Below are 20,548 nucleotides of genomic sequence, written 5' to 3' on the forward strand. Positions count from 1 at the left end.
TTGTACCTATAATGAGGGTGTTTGAACCTTAATTGACTTTAACGTCATGGCAACGCCATTCAAATAGCATTACGTTAAAGTCCGGACTTTATTAAAATCTATTATAACTTCTAAGCACGGGGCCAGGTATGTTATGTATCAGGCGCGGATTTAGTGGGGGGCCCAAGGGGCCCGGGCGCCCCCCCCCTATTTTTGGGGTCCACTAGAGTGGAATTACACAAAAATGCACTTAATTCAAAATTTCGCGGGGGAGCATGCCCTCGCCCCCCCCCCATTTAAAAATCCTGGATCCGCGCCTGTGTATAACCACAGACTCTCAGAACAAGAGTCCAACGCTCTACTAACTGAGCTAATAAGACAATTCCCATTAGCTACTGCCAGTAGGAGCATTTTATACCAATACTGTTACATAAAGACAACATTTATTATTTCAGTACATTATAGTAAATTTAAAAAGCACCCTTCCCAATCAAAATCCTGGCTACAACACTGATTCGGTGATTATGTACAGCTGGAAAAAAACATTTTCCTTCTGTTCACACGTGCCCTTCTGACCCCGTGCTTATAAACCTTAAAGTCTAGACTTTAATAAAGTCCAAACTTTGACGTTATTAAAGTCTAGACTTTAAATTTTATAAGCACGGACCCTGACGTCACAAATCTGTAGTTCTATATTTTTAACAAGGGACTATAGTATAGTGTAGGTTGCACTATACCAATTAATTTCCGGCTGGGTCGAAGTTTTGATAGAGAAGTTAACACCACAAGTCCTGTGATTGGTTATAAATGTGAGTGTGTTGGTTGTAAAAAAAATTAGTTTCATCTGGGCTAAAAATGTATTCTATTTTATTTGATGTAGTACCACCGTGTCAAGTAAGCCTTGTGCTTGGAACATGTATGGGGTACCTGTAAAAAAAAAGTACTCAAATCTTGTGCGAAACTAGGGGTGTTGTAAAAACATCTGGTTATACCGAAAATGAGCCATAAAAGGTACCATTTTCTTCAGTTAATACTTTCAGGTAGGAGTTGTAGTACTGATATTTATGGGTCATAGTTTGATTGATACATTGCATATAGTGTTTTTAAACACAAACGTTAACATGGTCGCCTATGGGATTTAAATTGGTGTAGTCCAACCTGTAGACTACGGTATTTGAAAAAAACCCACCCATTCTTGTAGAGTAATTTCCCTTTTCCAGATGGTGCATTGTGGGTGAAATCAGCGATAAACACGTGTTTGTAAGCGTGGTAGAAAAGCATATTCCAAGTAAACAAGTTGCTGTAAACAACCATGGGCAGACCAGGTAATCCTGTGTAATATTCATCATCATATTCAACACAAGCACTATGATTCTAAGATGTCGGCAACGTGTCATTGTTTGTTTATAAGTTTCAAGAGTTCAGTTCTGGCGGATGTTTTTACACCGCTCCATTCGCACATGGGCAAACCTTTTGTAGTATTGTTTATGTAAGAATGATCACTTAAAATATATTTAAAGTGCCAAGATATCATCCAAACACCGACTTTGGGCCAAATATCCACCTGCATCCCAATTTTTAGTCTGTCACACATGATTGATGGGAGCTACCAATTCACTGTTATTTAGTGCGATTTTGAGGAGAGTCTGGGAGTGGGAGCCCAAGTTCCAAGGCTCGCAAAAATCATACCGTATAATAGCGTATACGCAATCAGGCTTTCATTTTACATTTTTGCGATAATAAAATCAAAATTACCCATATTTCATTTGCCAAACTCTTTTCAATGACGATTTCGCCCACACACTTGGATATGTTCACCATGCTGTCAGCGAGACGTTAATGTTGTATGTATATCTGATAAGACATGTTATCGATGGAACACGCACATGTGATACAGAAAATTGAAAAACGCAAATATCATATATAAGAAATAACTGAAGTATTGGTGGTACACACAAACTTCCATTAAAGGTTACAAACAAAACTGAGATTACGTAACAACTGTGTGTCACTTCGATCAAATCCACGTGACCAGGCAGGTTTACAGAATTACGTGACCTTGCAGATCTCTGACTGCTTGATTCTGATATGGGTTGGGCATGTAGAGATAAGACTATATATTATAAGGTAAATAATATTATACCGAATAGGAAATAAATTTGCGCGTAATTAAATCTGCGGTGCTATCAACGTGTTTGCAATTTTCGCTGTATATTTTATTTGCGAACATATAAATTACGGTAGCCTAGGATTCTAGCTTAGCTAGCATACAAGCCTGCATAGATCGTAAAACTAATTTGTACAAATTACATTGATTCTTTGAAATGACACAGTCAACATATATATCAAAATCCTAGGAAACCCAGAGTCTTGAATAGTGATCTGTTCCATGATTTCATGCAAAACGTTTACTATATCTTCTGTTCTACTGGAGACACATGGTTACTGGTAGGGCTCACTAGGTTAGTGGTGGGATCTCAAGATTTGTAAACAGGGAGTCCTTTTGATACTTTTATTTTTTAAACCAAAATCACACACTGCAATTATGACGAATGTTGGTCAACCTGTCCCAAGACCAACTCGCCAGTCTCGCCTCCTACCAACTCACCCAAAACTTTAGTCAACTCGCCCCATTGACAGTGTTTGGACAACTCACCCCAGTCTTAGCCCCGACTACTCCGATGAAAGGATTCCGGGTCGTTTCGCCCTGAAACCATTTAAAAAACCTGTGTTGTTTTGCCTTAAGTCCTGTTCGCCCTAAATCTCATTCATCCTGAGTCTCTCTTCCCCCCCCCCCCCCCCCCAATTTTTTTTTCTTCCGTTATTCAGTATTCACTATTCGGTGGCGTCGTGGTAGGCCATCGATCTACAGTCTGGTAGGTACTGGGTTCGGATCCCAATCGAGGCATGGGATTTTTTATCCAGATACCGACTCCAAACCCTGAGTGAATGCTCCGCAAGGCTCAATGGGTAGGTGTAAACCACTTGCACTGACCAGTGATCGATAACTGGTTCAACAAAGGCCATGGTTTGTGCTATCCTGCCTGTGGGAAACGCAAATAAAAGATCCCTTGCTGCTAATTGGAAGAGTAGCCCATGTAGTGGCGACAGCAGGTTTTCTCTCAAAATCTGTGTGGTCCGTAATCATATGTCTGACGCCATATAACCGTAAATAAAATGTGTTGAGTGCGTTTATATATGAATATGAAAATGCTTCTTTTTCAGCTAATTGTATACAAACTGGAATAAATCTGAATAACAAAACCTCAATGGGGTTAGAGGCAGTCAATATATTACTTCATTTTATCAGCGGGGGTAGGGATGGGGTGATCAATGCATTATCTTCAGAGTTGGAAGCCAGTACCCAGTACACACACACACACACACCCACTTCTAAGGCTTATGACATTAAATTAACAAACATACAGAAATATGGGGGTGGGTGGATATTTATGGAGGGTGTTTTCTCTTTTTTCCTTTTTTTCCCAAATAAAAATTTGAGAACTTTTTTTTAAAATATAGAGCTCATTATTTCTTTAAATAGCAATCTTTGTTAGTTTGAATTGCTTTTTTTTTTTTTTTAAATAAATAACCCATCAATTCCCCACCCCAAACAATTTCATAATTTGTGCCATGTTGTGTTGTTGATTTCAGCGTCGTGTCCAATGCTTGTTTTAATTTCTGCTTGCAAAATACCTAGGCTAAGAATGCGGACATCACAGTATACTCCATTTATTTAAAAAAAAGAAAAGAAAAAAAGTTAATAAAATGAAAATTTACTGTTTTTTTAAAATCCAGCTAGCTTATTAAATGTCACCTCACAGTCTTACAAATTTATATCTAAAATTATCTAACAAGTATGATTATTGTAAACTAATTTTATTCAGTGTACATTTAACTGCAATTTGTATAAATGCTGCATGTTCATTTCCCGCGATCTGAATGCATGCTCTCGACCATGGATACAAAATTAACAAAGACAAAAGGAAATAAACAAAAACTGCAGTTAGGTATTCACTGATGCGAACAACAATTGTTTTTCTACAAATTTACATCAAGATTTACTTCTGTGTAATCGTATTGTTTAATGTCCACAACGATATTTATTGACACGTGAGTATCAGCTGACTCTGAAGTGTGACATATATTCGTGCCGAGAGCTGTCCTCAATTCAGCCAACAAACGTTCATGAACTATTTGATTGGTGTTCGTTGTGTCCATTGGGTTTAACGTGAAGCGTACAAACCAGTCTAGCGAACATTTAGTTTTCACTCGGTCTGGCTGAACTCAGCCCTTGAGATAGCCTCCATGTCTTTCGGCCCTGAACTGGCATGTGTATTCAAATTGACACGCATTGTCGGTCTGTTTTTATTACTTTGGTTCAAAGACTTTGCAAAGTTAAAATAATAAGTTACAGCAGGGCACAATATTTCACGCGAACCGCCGTTCTGTTCGCGTGTCGGTTACGCAAAATTAAATTTACGCGTCATGACCTGTAAACATTCAGAAATTAAAAGTTGCAAACTTCACGATTACAGGAAGTTTATTCATGCAGACATACTACTGGTATTCTGACAAATGTTTTAGACTGATTTTTAGATACTTGATGCACAGCAAACCAGTAAACAACGTAATATTGCAAAAGTTGTAACTTGCGACCAGTCTACAGTTTTAAAACAGTTTTAAAGAAATGTGCTCGGACCACTTGGGATGGCTAAATTTTCTGCTGCTATTTTATCTCTAAAGGAATATATGTAGACATACTATTGGATTGGCTATAATTTTACATATACTCTTCAAAAGAAGAAACGCAAAACCACATTGTCGTAACATTTGGAGAATTGATTTAATTATTGAATGGTGAGTCCGATAATTACCAAATGTTGCAGGATTGTTCACAATTCACTCTAGTCCATTGTGAGTAAGTGATAGGACACACCACCAAGGTCAAGGTCATCTGGAGTCAATACCGGGTGTGGCCTCCGCGTGTGTTGACAACTGCCTGGCACCGCCTGCCCATTGAAGCAACCAGAGTACGGATGACGTCCCGGGGGATGGTGGCCCACTCGGCCTGCAAGGCTGCTGCCAGCTCGGGCAGGGTCTGGGGCTGTGGTTGTCGCTATAGGAGGCGTCGGTCCAACTCGTCCCATAGATGCTCAATTGGGTTCAAATCAGGTGATATCGATGGCCAAGGAAGGACATTAATGTTGTTGTTCTGTAGGAAAGCCGTTGTGAGACGTGCTGTGTGAGGCCTGGCGTTGTCATGTTGGAACACTGCGTTGGCGTTGGCCATAACTGGAACGATGTGTGGCCGGAGGATCTGGTCAATGTAGCCCTGTGCATTCAGGTTGCCCTGCACGTGGACCAGGTCAGTTCTGCCAGTGTGTGAGATGGCTGCCCACACCATGACACTACCCCCCGCCGAATCTGTCCACTTCCTGCACGCAGTTTGCCGCATAACGTTCACCACGACGCCTATACACGCGACATCTTCCATCATGACGTCGGAGCAGAAATCGGGACTCGTCACTGAACCACACCTGTCTCCATCGCAGTTGAGGCCATTGTCGATGAATCTGGCACCACTGCAGTCGGAGTCGACGGTGTTGTGGTGTTAAGATGACACCTCGAACTGGACGCCTGGCACGAATTCCTACCTCACGTAGGCGGTTCCGTACGGTCTGGTCGGATATCCTGCGCAAACCTGGTATTGCTGCGGCTGTGGAGGTGGCAGTAGTCAATCGTTCCCGAAGGTGGCGTACCCGGATGTAGCGGTCCTGCCCGGGGGTAGTGACCCGTGGTCGACCGGATCTAGGGAGGTCACGTGTTGATCCATGTTGCTGGTAACGGTCCCACAGTCAGGAGATGGTGCTTGGGGACACATGGAATGCCCTGGCAACGGCCGTTCTGGATTCGCCTGCGTCTAGTCGGCCGATGGCATTGTTTCTCTGCGGTTCACTGAGACGTGGCATGTCCTGGATTGTCAACTGTTGGCCAGATACAGAGGCCAGGCAAGCGAACACCCTGCACTTTTATACTGTCGGTGTTCATGTTGCACATGCAGTGGTGACATGGTTTGCACGTGGCTGCGTTTTTGCGAATATTCACATTTTGGAACTTTATTGTACAGTAGCTGCGTTTTATCGAATGTAACCGTGGGAATGTGTTTGGGACATGCAATGACCTTATATTCACAAAGCATGAACCGGTAGGAAACATAAAATCGGAGTTATAACCCATTTGTACCCTTTTGCGTTTCTTTTTTTGAAGAGTATATGTTAAAAAGAGTTTTTAACGTAAACAGGAATCCAAAGTATATACCATCGATGAAGTGAAAGTAGCATAGCCACCGCAAATCGCAAAAAGGAATCCCTACAAATGAGTATTTATCTATTTCAAAGGCGTACCGCACAGTACGCATGTGCATAATTCAAAAACAAAATCTGGGAATAGGTCGAGGCTGTCTGTAATTGTTCTATAAAATAGACCTCTTAATATTGACTCGAAAAAAGATTTTCAAAAATGCATCTACAGGCGTCCTGAGTTTCAAAATGTTCACAGGGGGAGGCCCCCCCGAATCCCCCCGCTCAGGCACGCCTTTGGCGTGCGTAATTCTAAGAATATTTCTTGCTACGCCCCTGTATTTTGTTTCAGTACTGGGGCTAATATTCAGTTCTTTTATAATATTGTTAACTTTAGCAAGCATTAAAGACATATTTTTTTTTTCAGCTAAAAACTATGTATTTAAAATATAATTTCAACGTAATTTTGAGGTAACCGATCAGATAACCCATGGGTTACGCAAATATAATTCACGTAACCGGACAATTGGTTACCTAGGTAAAAACCACGTGAACCGACTTCCGGTTACCTCAGATTTCGAAATATTGTCCCCTGTTACAGATCTTCCAGACATTGCCGCCATACATGTTGAATGCATGCCGTTGAAATTAATAACCGTGATTATTAAAATAAGTGAACATCATAAGGCCTACGCTGTATTCTTTGATGACACCGTTTCTCGTTACCAGTCGCGAGATCGCTATTACGCTAATTGAATATTTGGTATTATTATTATGTTTGAGGTGTCGGATAGATTATGTAACCGTTTGTTCACATCAGAAGACAGAAAATGTCTTAGCCAAAATTTTAGCCACTTGCAAATTTTATTAGCAATTTTTTGTAAAAATTAGCCAATGGCTAATTTGGCTACCGACAGCGCGAGCCCTGCAAATGGCACAGATGTTAACTTAGGATTTCACGAATTTCCGGGACCCCTCTTTTTTTTTTTTTTTTTTTTTATTATATACAATTCACCAATTCCCACCCCTGTTAAATAAAACATTTTGTCTTTCCCACAGGCAATGTATTTTAGTGATATGATGTTTAATTTTTAATATTTTTTTTTTTCAGGTTTCTCACCACGTGGAGGAGGATTTCGAGGTCGGGGAGGAGATAGGGGGGGTCGGGGAGGAGATAGAGGGGGGAGAGGTGGTTACAACAGCAGTCCTGGTGGTTTCCGCGGTGGAGGTCGTGGGGGAGTTGGCGACAGGGGAGGTCGAGGGGGTGGGTTCCGTGGCCGTGGCGGGGGAGACAGAGGGCGAGGTGGAGGAAGGGGTGAGTATTGTTAAATTAAGTAACACATGTATTCTCATGACTTTCACATGTAATGTACATTTTTAAAGCCACACACTCTAGTTTTTAAGCATTATAAATATTTTTGACTTTTTAATTGTTACAGTATTCTATTCCAGGGCTAGCTCTGGGTGAACACAAAGTTTCGCCAAATTATTTATTAAACTTCAAAAATGGCAGAAAACCAGTTATTTTATAATAAAATGTAGTAAAATTATTTCGCCAACTCAAAATAAATTTTGAATTTGGCGACTGCCAGAGATAGCTCTGTATTGAATCCTACAATAATGCTAATGATAAAACCAATAAAAAAATTGCTAACTGTTCCTATAAGTTGTAACTTGCAAGTCTGTGTAAGTGCAAAAACTAACCCTCTATTCGTAATGAAATGATTTTAACCTGCAAATTATTTTATTTCACCACTATGAATACAGGGTTACAGGGCTTCTAGATTATGGTAGCCCCACTCCCATGGCTAGTGATATTCAATGTTGGGCTAGCAAATAATTACTATTGCCATGCCCGACGGCTAGTAAAAAAAAGAGAAAAAAGTCAAATGTGAGTTAAATGTTGCACTTATGTCTATTTTATAAATATGAATATCCTGACCTAACCCCAACCTTCAGTGCTAGTGTTTTTAAGCTCTTTCTCCCTCTTTAGGTGACATCTTTGATTATTGCTATTTTTTTGTAAAATTGTATTAACTTAAAGTAAAGTAGGGCTAGTGGATTTTTAAACTTGGCTAGTACATTTTTGAAATCACTGATCCCATGGCTAGTGGATTTTTAATCTTGGCTAGTACATTTTTGAAATCACTGATCCCATGGCTAGTGGATTTTTAATCTGGGCTAGTACATTTTTGAAATCACTGATCCCATGGCTAGTGGATTTTTAAACCATTCTAGAAGCCCAGAGGGTTAGCTGTTGCACATGTCAGATTGGACATTTGCAAATTTTAGGAACAATTGGCACACTTGTTTTTTCTTTTTTTTATGAAACTGTTTCGTATAATAATTGGTATTTTGTTAGAAAGTAACTGGGTATCATTACAGTTTGCATTTATAAACCACACACAATACAATGCCTGATGGCTAGTTATAATTTTTTTGTCAAATGCTGCAGTTAAGTCTATTTTGTAAATATGAATATTCTGTCCCTACCACCACTCAGTGTTAGATTTTTAAAGCTCTATCTCTCTATTTAGACCGGCCTCGGTGGCGTAGTGGTTAGGCCATCGGTCTACAGGCTGGTAGGTACTGGGTTCGGATCCCAGTCGAGGCATGGGATTTTTAATCCAGATACCGACTCCAAACCACGAGTGAGTGCTTCGCAAGGCTCAATGGGTAGGTGTAAACCACTTGCACCGACCAGTGATCCATAACTGGTTCAACAAAGGCCATGGTTTGTGCTATCCTGCCTGTGGGAAGCGCAAATGAAAGATCCCTTGCTGCCAATCGGAAGAGTAGCCCATGTAGTGGCGACAGTGGGTTTCCTCTCAAAATCTGTGTGGTCCGTAACCATATGTCTGACGCCATATAACCGTAAATAAAATGTGTTGAGTGCGTCGTTAAATAAAACATTTCTTTCTTTCTTTCTCTATTTAGATGACATATCTGATTATTACTATTGTTTTGTAAAATTGTATTAACTTAAAGTAAAGTAGGGATAGTTGGAAATTTGTAATTGTGGCTAGTAAATTTGTATGGCTAGTGGATTTTATAAAAATTCTAGAAGCCCTGTGTACTTGTGTTTATATTATTAAACTGATTTATCTTGACATCATATTAAATTTCTCCAGTATGACGTTATGTTGTGATGTTTTTGCAGGTGGGCGTGGTGGTATGCGTGGAGGCAGGAAGGTTGTAGTTGAACCACACAGACACGAAGGTTTGTACTCTTTTGAGTCCGAGCTAAACAATGTTATCCATGGTTCATACATGTCTTGGGTGTCGTGGAATTTAAAAAAAAACAAATTCAGGCATGAAAATTTGAGTAGAGTCCCAAAAACAAAAAATCCCATTTAAAATATCGCTAGCAGAGAAGCTAATTTACATGAAAACATTGTCATATATTAATGGTCACAGAAAAAAGCTATCAAAGGTGATGAAAAATTATGGGATTTGGTTTACGACAGTGTTCAACCGGCCTCAGTGGCGTCGTGGTAGGCCATCGGTCTACAGGCTGGTAGGTACTGGGTTCAGATCCCAGTCGAGGCATGGGATTTTTAATCCAGATACCGACTCCAAACCTTGAGTGAGTGCTTCGCAAGGCTCAATGGGTATGTGTAAACCACTTGCACCGACCAGTGATCCATAACTGGTTCAACAAAGGCCATGGTTTGTGCTATCCTGCCTGTGGGAAGTGCAAATAAAAGATCCCTTGCTGCTAATCGGAAGAGTAACCCATAATAGTGGCGACAGCGGGTTTCCTCTCTCAATATCTGTGTGGTCCTTAACCATACGTCTGATGCCATATAACCTTAAATGAAATGTGTTGAGTGCGCCGTTAAATAAAAACAAACACAAAAAACAAAAAACGACAGTGTTCAACCCAACTAAGTGTTACCTAGTGCAGATATGTTTTTCATTTTAAACTAACCGCTGCACATTATTACAGAAATTAAACAGGTGGTAGGCAGGACGTAGCCCAGTGGTACGCGTTCGGTTTGGGATCAATCCCCGTCGGTGGGCCCGCTGAGCTATTTCTCATTCCAGCCAGTGCACCACAACTGGTATATCAAAGGTCGTGGTATGTGCTATCCTGTCTGTGGGATGGTGCATATAAAAGATCCCTTGCTCCTAATGAAAAAATATAGCAGGTTTCCTCTCTACGACTGTGTAAAATGACTATGTTTGACGTCCAATAGCCAATGATTAATTTAAAAAAATCATTGTGCTCTAGTAGTGTCATTAAACAAATTACATAATTTCCATTAGTCCGATAATAATTAACCAAAACTATTTATTACATACCTATTCTATTTTACTATAGTGATAAAGACACTTTCAAATCGTGTCATAAATTTATTTTGTATTACATATGTGTGCAATCTGGACCGTGACTTTTAAATGGGGAATTTCCTTTTTATTTTTACTGCAGTTAGCGCCTTTTATTTACTGACGTCACATCGTATTTGAAACGTTACACAAGGTTGCTGCAGAGTATGATTCTTAACGTTCAGCAAATCCATGAAAGGAGTTTTTATCATAGATTTAACAGTGTTGTTCTGATGTTAAATTTAAAAACCATTTTTGTAAAACATAAAAGAATATATGTAATAAATACAGAACTTCACATACGTTGTTTTTGCTGCCTATTTATTGCACTCATTTATTTTGAGAAAGAACATCCTCGAGACCGCTACGCTTGTTTTGAAGTTAGTTTGTAAAATGTCTGTCTGTTTTTAGGAGTGTTCATAGCTCGAGGGAAGGAGGATGCACTGGTCACTCTTAATATGGTTCCTGGGGACTCCGTCTATGGAGAGAAGAGAATCAGTGTGGAGGTAAAATTATTTTCATTTCAGTCAATGTTAACTCTTGTACAGTGGTTTACCCTTGTCCTGTGGTTTACCTTCCAAGTGTAAAAATAACAATATTTTAGACAGCTGTAGTTTAAAATGTACAGAGATGTTGCTCAGCAAACATTCTTTTCCTTTACAAATAGCCGTGGTTTAAATATGTGCCATTAAACAAATATTCCTTTCCTTTGCAAATAGCCGGAGTTTAAAATATGCTACGGTGTCATTAAACAAATATTATTTACCTTTTGTATTGTGGTTTGAAAGTCCCCACAGGTTTTTTTAAACTATGTTTTCTAGACTGATAATCAGCACCATTCCCCAAAGGCTATGTTGTTTTACATTCCCAATTTCGAAGTAAAACATTCCCAATCTAAATGTAAATAATTCCCATTTTTATTATTGTATAAAGATATATTTTGAAAACGATAATGTAACACTTGACCATCCTCTGTATGGTTTCACAATGCAAAATCGATATATTAATTAGAATAAATACAAGTACATATGTAGTATTACTCCTGTCAGCTGTAACCTCACCGTGGTGCAGGGGTGTAACATTCTCTTTGGGAATGGCCAATACAGCACAAAATTGAAGTTTTGAGTAAAATTCAGTATCCTTAAAATTCTGTGATATTTGTGTTTTTGCACAGTTCTTTACACTGTTTTTGTTTAAGTCTTGAATTTTTATATTGATGTTGATCATCACTTTATTTATTTGCATTACCATAGCCGATGTATTGTTCGTGCTGGGGTGTTGTTAAACATTCATTCATTCATTTTTACTCCTTTCAATTCAAACTTGGCTTAATGAGATGTTTTTTTTAAGTGAAACTGAAATTCTCATTTGTTGTAAAACAACATTAAAATTCCAAAAGTTAAAACCATGGGTGAGAAGTCAAATTTGAGAAATAAATCGCTGCTCCATTTAACCAGGTCAGTTACACAACAATATATTGATATGTGAACTACCAGTCATTTACATGGTGAACTGGTACAGGTTTCCAAATCAAACAATGCAAGTTTGAGATAATTAATTACATGTAAGTTAAGCAAATTTAATTCACTTAACAAAACGATCTGTTACCTAGGTGAAAATCATGTGAACCAACTTTCAGTTAACTAAGCTTTTGAAATAATGATTGAAAAACATTTTAATCGTTCTTCTTAGCTACCACTGTTAAATATTCATGTGAATATACATAAACATATATTTTAAATTACTAATAAAGTTTAAATTTGTATTTAAGTAATTTTTGTTTAATATATATATATATTTATAATTGTTATTGATTGATTTGTTTTTGTTTTTCTCTAGGAAGGAGACAAAAAGATAGAGTATAGAGCGTGGAATCCTTTCCGATCAAAACTGGCGGCGGCCATCCTGGGTGGCGTAGAACACATTCACATAAAACCCGGCTCCAAGGTTTTATATTTAGGTGCTGCGTCAGGAACCACGGTTAGCCATGTGTCAGACATGGTCGGGCCGGTGAGTTCACAATTCAAAATATTCATATTAAATCAAGTTTTTAAATCTTATGATTATTATAATTAGCTACGTGTGGGTAAAGTGGTAAAGCGCTTGCGTGATGTGCAGACGTTCTAGGATTGATCCTCGTCAGTTGGCCCATTGGGCAATTTGTCGTTCCAGCCAGTGTATCAAAGGCTGTGGTACGTGCTATCCTGTCTGTGGGATAGTGCATCCAATAGCCGATGGTTAATAAAGCAATGTGCTCAAGTGGTGTTGTTAAACAAAACTGACTTTAACTTTATAATTAGTCTGGTATTAAACTTATCAACCCAGTGATGTATGTTCACGTTAGAATATTCATATTAAACGGGTGTTGCATTTTAAGGTGAGTGCTGACTCCCACCCACCACAAATTTTAGGCGTGCTGACAATTACTCGCCTATGCAAAAACATAATAAACGTCTTCTGAAATGTGTAATGGGGAAAAATTAAATTCAAGCTGAAAACTAAACTACGTTGATGGTTATATCTTGCTCCTGTGTTAAACGTGGGAGAAAAAATAGCAAGCGAAAAAAACCTGAGCACCTAATGCATAAAATGTTATTTTTCACTACCCTGCTTATTTCAAGGTCAGTATCTAATCCAGTTTCATGTATCACACCTGGCAGGCTAGATGCATTATTTTCACATAATAGAATATACATATAAAACCAACTTGACACTTTTTACATTTACAGAACGTTTTGTTTAAATGGAGCTAATGCTTTCCTAAGACTAGTTCAGGGAGAAAAATGTTTAGTTCCTTTATTTCATGTCAACTTATTTTTCGTGCTTATATCCAATTAAGGTTCAAGCACGCTGTCGTGGGCATACACCTCAGCTGTCTGGGTTGTCTGTCCAGGACAGTGGGTTAGTTGTTAGTGATTAGTGAGAGAGAGGTGGGTGTAGTGGTCTTACACCTACCCATTGAGTTGTTAAAACCTGCTCTGGGTTGGAGCCGGTACTGGGCTGCGAACCCTGTACCTACCAGCCTGTAGTCTGATGGCTTAACCACAACACCACCGAGGCCGGTATTTTTTAAATTCCTCTCGGTATGTGCATGTGCATTTATATGGTAACAGTATGATATGTTAAATGCCTTGCCAATAGTTGGAGGAGCAATTATAATACTCCCCTCAATTTTTTTTCAAGTCATTGACTCGAGGACAGTCATACATTGTAAGCTGGTGTGCCAACTTTTTAGATTGTCACTTTCAAAGTCTTACATTTAGCACTGTTATTTAAAAACAAATTGAGATTTAATAATTGCACAGTGGTATGTGCTAATGTTTGTATGTCTTGTTTTTTCAGGAAGGTTTGGTGTACGCTGTGGAATTTTCTCACCGCAGTGGCCGAGATTTGATTAATGTTGCCAAGAAACGACCAAACATCATTCCCATTATCGAAGACGCAAGACATCCGCACAAATACAGAATGTTAGTTGGTGAGTACTCACACTGAATTATGGGTAATATCAAATATACAAGTCCAAGTCCAATATTTTTAACATGCTCATATACCACTAGAGTTTCGAGCATATCTGTCCTGTGTCCCGTTTCTAGATAGCCAGTGGCCCGACCCAAAGTGCAATCACAGACACAACCGTGGTCGCAATCGTCATGGACAACGAGAGACATTTAAACAACTACAGCCGGAGGGTGGACTGTCGTTGACCCCCCATAAAGCAGACCATTTCTAATCCATTATGTGTCCCCAACAGTATTTTTCAGGGTATTGGTTCCTCTGTCATATTTAATGCATATGATTTGAGTTATGGTGGCTTGGATCCGCATGAGGTGAGCAGGATATAGTCCAGTAGTAAAGTGCTCGCCTAATGCGTGATTGGTCTATGGTGGATCCCTATCGGTGAGCCCATTGTGTTATTTATGACAATGCTCCGCAACTGGCGTAATAAAGGATGTGGTATGCACTTTCCTGTATTTAAAGATCCTTTGCTGCTAACCGAAACGAGTAGCCCATTGTGTGGCGACAGCAGGTTTACTCTCTCGTTTTCAGTGTTGTCCTTAGCCTTATGTCTGGTGTGTCCTTAGCCTTATGTCTGGCACGTCCTTAGCCTTATGTCTGGCGCGTCCTTAGTCTTATGTCTGGCGCGTCCTTAGTCTTATGTCTGGCGCGTCCTTAGCCTTATGTCTGGCACGTCCTTAGCCTTATGTCTGGCACGTCCTTAGTCTTATGTCTGGCTCGTCCTTAGCCTTATGTCTGGCACGTCCTTAGCCTTATGTCTGGCACGTCCTTAGTCTTATGTCTGGCTCGTCCTTAGCCTTATGTCTGGCGCGTCCTTAGCCTTATGTCTGGCGCATCCTTAGCTTTATATCGGACGCCATATAACCATTCACCATCCATTAAAGGCTTTTGTAGATGTCACTGGAACTATTATTTGCGATATTCTCCTAGGAGATTCGCTTCTTTATGTCACTGTGTATGTTTCTGCGCTAAACCTATCATTAGCAATGGTTCTCCCAGAATGAAACTTTTGGGTATGGCACTATGGAATTGAATGCAACCACTGTCAACAGGGGGTATGGGGGCCCTCCCCCACAAAGAAAATGGGTTACGTTTAGGGTTAGGGTTAAGAAAATCATACAGTAATGATAAAGAGTCATTAATTTTGTTAACTTAAAAAAATTAAATCTGCAAAAAATGTGGGTATGGTGCAGTTTTACCCTCTGGCAGAAACCCTGAATTTAGTGATGTCACGCCACTGTCATTGTGCTAGTTAACGAGTCTACCGCTGCCAAATATAGTGCCATTCAACCCACATTACAGACATTGTTTACAATTGTCGCAAATGAAAAGAATGATAATGGATGATAAAAAGAATATATATACACACACACACACACACCCACACACCCCCGGTCTTATGACATGATTTATCAGCACAAGTTGATAAAAGTATAAAATCATCGGCAAGCCTTGGATTTCATACTTTTATCAACTCGTGCTAATAAATTATGATACGACCTGACACTCGGGGAGTATACTTTATATATAAAATGTTGAGTCAGTCATCTTTTTACAATTTTCTTCTAAAAAAATACTGGATTTATTTTCAGATATGGTTTTTTTTTTTTATAAATATGTATTTATTTTCAGACATGGTATTTTTTATAAATATGTATTTATTTTCAGACATGGTATTTTTTATAAATGTGTATTTATTTTCAGACATGGTATTTTTTTTATAAATGTGTATTTATTTTCTAGCTATGGTAGATACAATATTCGCCGATGTGGCTCAGCCTGACCAGGCGAGAATTGTTGCAATTAACGCTCACAACTTCCTGAAAAACTCGGGACATGTTGTCATATCCATCAAGGTAAGGAGTTAAAGGAGTTAAAGGAGTTTAGATTTAAAAATATACTCTTCAAAAAAAACGTAGGGGAACCTGAAATATTAATGTTTGTATCAACTATTAGACCAAACATACGTTTTGACCACAGTAAAGAAAGTTCAGGTCTGTTTATCAACACACCGAAACACATTCCATAGTTTGCACGTACATCACGCAGTTACCCAGTACATGTGCGTCGGGTGTCGTTCTCGATTTTGACAATTTCCAGGAAGGTCCATTAATCACTGTGGAACATTATTTCTGTCAATCTTTTTCATTCAGTTGTTATTGTTTTATTTTTAGTCATTTTCATTGTTTGAATTTGCGATTTACTGATTAAAAAAATGTCAACTTTCAAATTTCACTTCTGACCCCAGTCGTCCTTCAAGATCTTTGGTGGTCATAAAACCTACTGTAATACTGAATTACCGTTTGTAATGTTTGCCCAATTAATTCACGATTATCATATAACCATTCCACACAGCTAATATACCTTACAATTTTGGCAATTGTAAATTCTTATTAGAGTTCCCCTACTTTTTGTGAAGAGTATATAATCTAGTAAGAATTTGAACAAGTGGTAAACGTCGAGCGCAATTTCAGTTTAAATGGGAATGCTGGTTTAACCTTTAGATGACTACTAATTTTTGACAAAAACCACGTTGAGTGGGTACAAGTTTATAATTTTTACTCACATATATTTACTTAAATGTTTTATAAATACATAAAATAAAGTTCATATATGAATCGGTAAGTATCATTTTTGTGGGTTTTTGTAATTTTTGTGATATTTTAGATCGATTAATGGTGATTAAAATTAGTCAAAAAATATAAAAAGTTTAAAAGATTGTGATGCTTTATCTAGGGTGGGGGGGAGGAAATGAAAGTTCTAACAATGAATGGGAATATTTGTAGACCATTCATTTCCGTTTATATCAGGTCCGTGTGTCTTCAAAACCGTTTGACAACCCTTTAATTGTTGCATTTTGTGTGCTGGTGTGCTGTTAAACCGTTATTTCATTCATTAATTTACAAATAATTAAATTTCCTTTACATTCAGTAAAACATAACATTATCCCATTGATCCAGACTTAGCAACGGAAGTTTATTATTTCTCGATGAACGCAAAAATTACATCATCAGAGAACGTCTTATTTTATATAGGCACGTTGTCTTATTAAGCATTATTTTTTATGGACTAAAAATAATCCAGAATAAAGTCTTAAAGGGACACACCCTAGTTACGACTAGTTGTTAACCATTACGGCGTTGTTTTTCGCTATTAACCCCATTTTTTCACAAATAAAATTGCACTTTACTTACCGTTTATTATTTAGAATATACATTTCCAATCACCTGAAGTGTTTTTGGGTAATCCTGGTTTTTGTAATACCACAAAATGCATTTTTCGTATTTCATAAATCGCACGCACGTCTGAGAAAAAAAACTTGAGCAGACAAGGTCTAATCTATTTTTAGAGGGGATATTTCCATTTCAATGTCACAGACGTTGGTATATCACGTGACCGTTATCATTTTGGTTCGGTTTGTTTTCTCGTGCACGGTTCGCGCAATCAACATCCGATTTGTTGTTGTTCATTTGTGAGATTTTTCTTCACAGTTCGTGAACATTTTCAGTAACAATAAAGTTCAGACAAGTAAGTGTCTCAATACAAAACGTTACAAACCCGTAAAACCAATAATGTTGCTAAGTCTTACGATATCTGGAGAGGGGATACAACCAGGCCAGAACAGTTGGTACATGTCCAGGAGAGGTGAAAGAAACGCACCCCAAGTCTGTGAAATTTGTCGTGACGTAGGCATTGTTGTGCTTCGAGCGACATCTACCGGTGACATCAGAATACTAACTTTCAAAATTATTTCAAGCAATTGGGACATGGGGATTCCCATGGTATTTATCGATATAAAACCTGCTTTTTCACTCCCATTTGATAAAAACGTGATCTAAATGTGTTACAGGTTTGTAGATTAACCAAATTATAATTTATTTTCGCTGGATGGAACTAGGGTGTGCGGCTTTAAGCATTATTTTTTATGGACTAAGAATAATTCAGAATAAAGTATTAAGTTTTAGAGTTACTATTAGCAAGTATGATTCAAATTTAATTATAAGTATTGTTTGTTATTTCTTTTACATTCATGTGGGTATGAACAAAAATATAAAAAATCATCTGCAAACTTATGTGAGAACAGCTTCACCGATTAACACAGTTTGCGATGGATTTATTTGTTCATACCCTGATGGATGTGAAAGAAATAAGAGAAAAATCCTTAATACAACGTTAACTTGCACCCTACAGTGAGTTGAACATCTGCGTTTTTTAAATTCAGGCCAACTGCATTGACTCGACCGCTGAACCCGAGGCGGTGTTTGCGGCAGAAGTTAACAAACTGAAGAGTGAGAAAATCAAGCCACAGGAACAGCTGACGTTAGAACCGTACGAACGAGATCATGCGGTCGTCGTGGGTTGTTACAGGTAAACAAACAAGACGAGCGTGTTGCAGACCTCGCTTTTTAGGGGAGCCATCACTCTCACTCTCCATCACTGCCATGAGACTAGTTCAAGAAGAGTGATTTTGAGCTCCCCTCAACATGTGAATTTGTATGGTAACGTGTGTGTGATGTAGACCAGTGGTAAAGCACTCGCCTGAGGCACTGTCAGTCTAGGATCGATCCCCACTGGTGGATCCATTGGAGTATTTGTCGTTCCAGCCGGTATATCAAAGACTCTGGTATGTGCTATTATGTCTGTGGGATGGTGCATATAAAAGACACCTTGCTACTAATCGAAAAATCTGTCCTGGATGGAAGAACTGGCTGAGGCCAATACTTGTGCCCAGGACAGGCATGCGCTACAACTATTTTCCAAGTTTCCAAGTTCAAAGTAATTGAAAAATGTAGCAGGTTTTGTCTCGAAGACTCAAAATTACCATGACATCAAATAAAGTAGTGTACTTTTGTTATGATAACTTTACAACCTTTTTGGACAATGCCTCAAGATATATGTATATATAGAATTACACATTGTCTCGTCTTTCATGAGAATAGTCCTTGAACTTTATTTGGGGCTTAGTAGAGGACATGTATTTTTTTTAGCTGTAGTCTCAGCATGCTTCTTATTCTGGTAAACATTTTAACAAAACTTGTATTTATTTTCAGGCCACCCCCAAAGAAGTAGATCTGTTGAAGATTTAACACGAGAGAAAATATAGTTGACAATTTTGTAAAGATGGTTATGGCGATGCGACTGCAGAAGAATGTACTGTGGACTTTGTCCCAGCAGTGATGTGGTTCCAGTTTTGTGACATACCAGAAGAAATTGTGACAGGTCTTGTCACAAGGAGCGAGTTTTGTACAGTGATTCAGACAGAACATTGTACACTGTACAGAGATATGGACTGTACAGAGATATGGACATTATACCGATTTAGTTAAAGGTGCATAGTCCTCTGACAAAATTGTATCATGCATCTGTTTAAAAGAATATGAAAGATCCCTGGCTGCTTTTTGATAGGAGTGACTTATTAGGAAAATGTATACATAGGCCACGGAACAAGGGAAGGGCAATGGACCAGCACTTTTGTCTGGTAACAGTAGTGCTTAGAAGGCTGAAAATTCAATATTTAACATCTGAAATTAGATCTAAAGTAACTTAGGAGGGAGTTCGTCTATGAAACTCCCTAACAAGTCAGGCACTCGCATTTCCATTGCCCAGGTCACTGCACTGAACCCCCTGCAATTTCAAATACACCCCAAGGGCCCTAAATCTAGCAGTTCAGAGGCACACCAAATGGTCACATGAAAATACGTTTTGGAACATCTGTGGATCTACATATTATTAGAATAATAAAGAACACACTGAATGTACAGAAATTATAGTTGGGAACTGCAATTTTTAACCAGAGATACTGTACTTAGTTTTATAGGATTACATACCTTTTACTCCATACACTGTAAAGTTGTGTGTAGTACAGTACGACTTTGTGTACTGCAACTAAAATTATACATTGTACAATGAACTACACCACTGGTTTAGGAATTGGGGGGTCGCGGCATCTGTTTTTTTTCTTTTTCTGTTGACCTATAATGAGACTAAACAATGAGTCAACCCCCCAAAAAAAATATCCTGGCTACAGTAAACATTATTTTAGTTGCATCTATTAATGTATTTTCATTTCAAGTCGAGTTTTTATCATGCCTATAAATATCATAGGTGAACCGAAAAACTCATTATTACATCAAACAAAATGGACTGCACAGAACATTAGCATCTGTTTGTTAATGTGAAGGTTGCTTGTAAATAAAATCAATATAAACTTTGGAAAATAGTTTGTTTATTTCTTCTGTTTTTCTCTACGTTTCAGACCCTCATCCTCTATTCAGTGAATCTGGTGTTGATATTCGATGCTTGCTTGCTTGATGCTTGCTTGCTTGCTGCTGTTAAGGGTTAACGGAGCATCTTGTAATTGTACTACTTAGATGTCCATGATAGATCCCCGTAGGGGGAGGGGAACGTAGCTCGATGCGCAA

The 20,548-nt window shown here is 38.5% G+C and overlaps 1 protein-coding gene across 1 annotated transcript; it reads left to right on the forward strand.

Annotated features, from left to right (window-relative positions):
* Positions 1-1,276: 1,276 nt before the first annotated feature.
* LOC121386249 (rRNA 2'-O-methyltransferase fibrillarin-like) lies at positions 1,277-20,339 on the forward strand. The gene is made up of 9 exons (XM_041517085.1): positions 1,277-1,304; positions 7,393-7,596; positions 9,442-9,501; positions 11,022-11,116; positions 12,450-12,620; positions 13,953-14,085; positions 15,870-15,982; positions 18,349-18,494; positions 19,178-20,339. The coding sequence occupies exons 1-9, from the start codon at positions 1,292-1,294 to the stop codon at positions 19,194-19,196; spliced, it is 954 nt and encodes a 317-aa protein (XP_041373019.1). The 5' UTR covers positions 1,277-1,291; the 3' UTR covers positions 19,197-20,339.
* Positions 20,340-20,548: the final 209 nt, after the last annotated feature.

Source organism: Gigantopelta aegis, chromosome 12, assembly GCF_016097555.1.
Source record: "Gigantopelta aegis isolate Gae_Host chromosome 12, Gae_host_genome, whole genome shotgun sequence".
NCBI lineage: Eukaryota > Metazoa > Mollusca > Gastropoda > Neomphalida > Peltospiridae > Gigantopelta > Gigantopelta aegis.

Excerpts from the sequence above, each read along its gene's own strand:
- LOC121386249 (XM_041517085.1), top strand. Across the intron at positions 7,597-9,441 it reads AGGGCGAGGTGGAGGAAGGG|GTGGGCGTGGTGGTATGCGT; the intron begins GTGAGTATTGTT and ends ATGTTTTTGCAG. Across the intron at positions 14,086-15,869 it reads CAAATACAGAATGTTAGTTG|CTATGGTAGATACAATATTC; the intron begins GTGAGTACTCAC and ends TTTATTTTCTAG.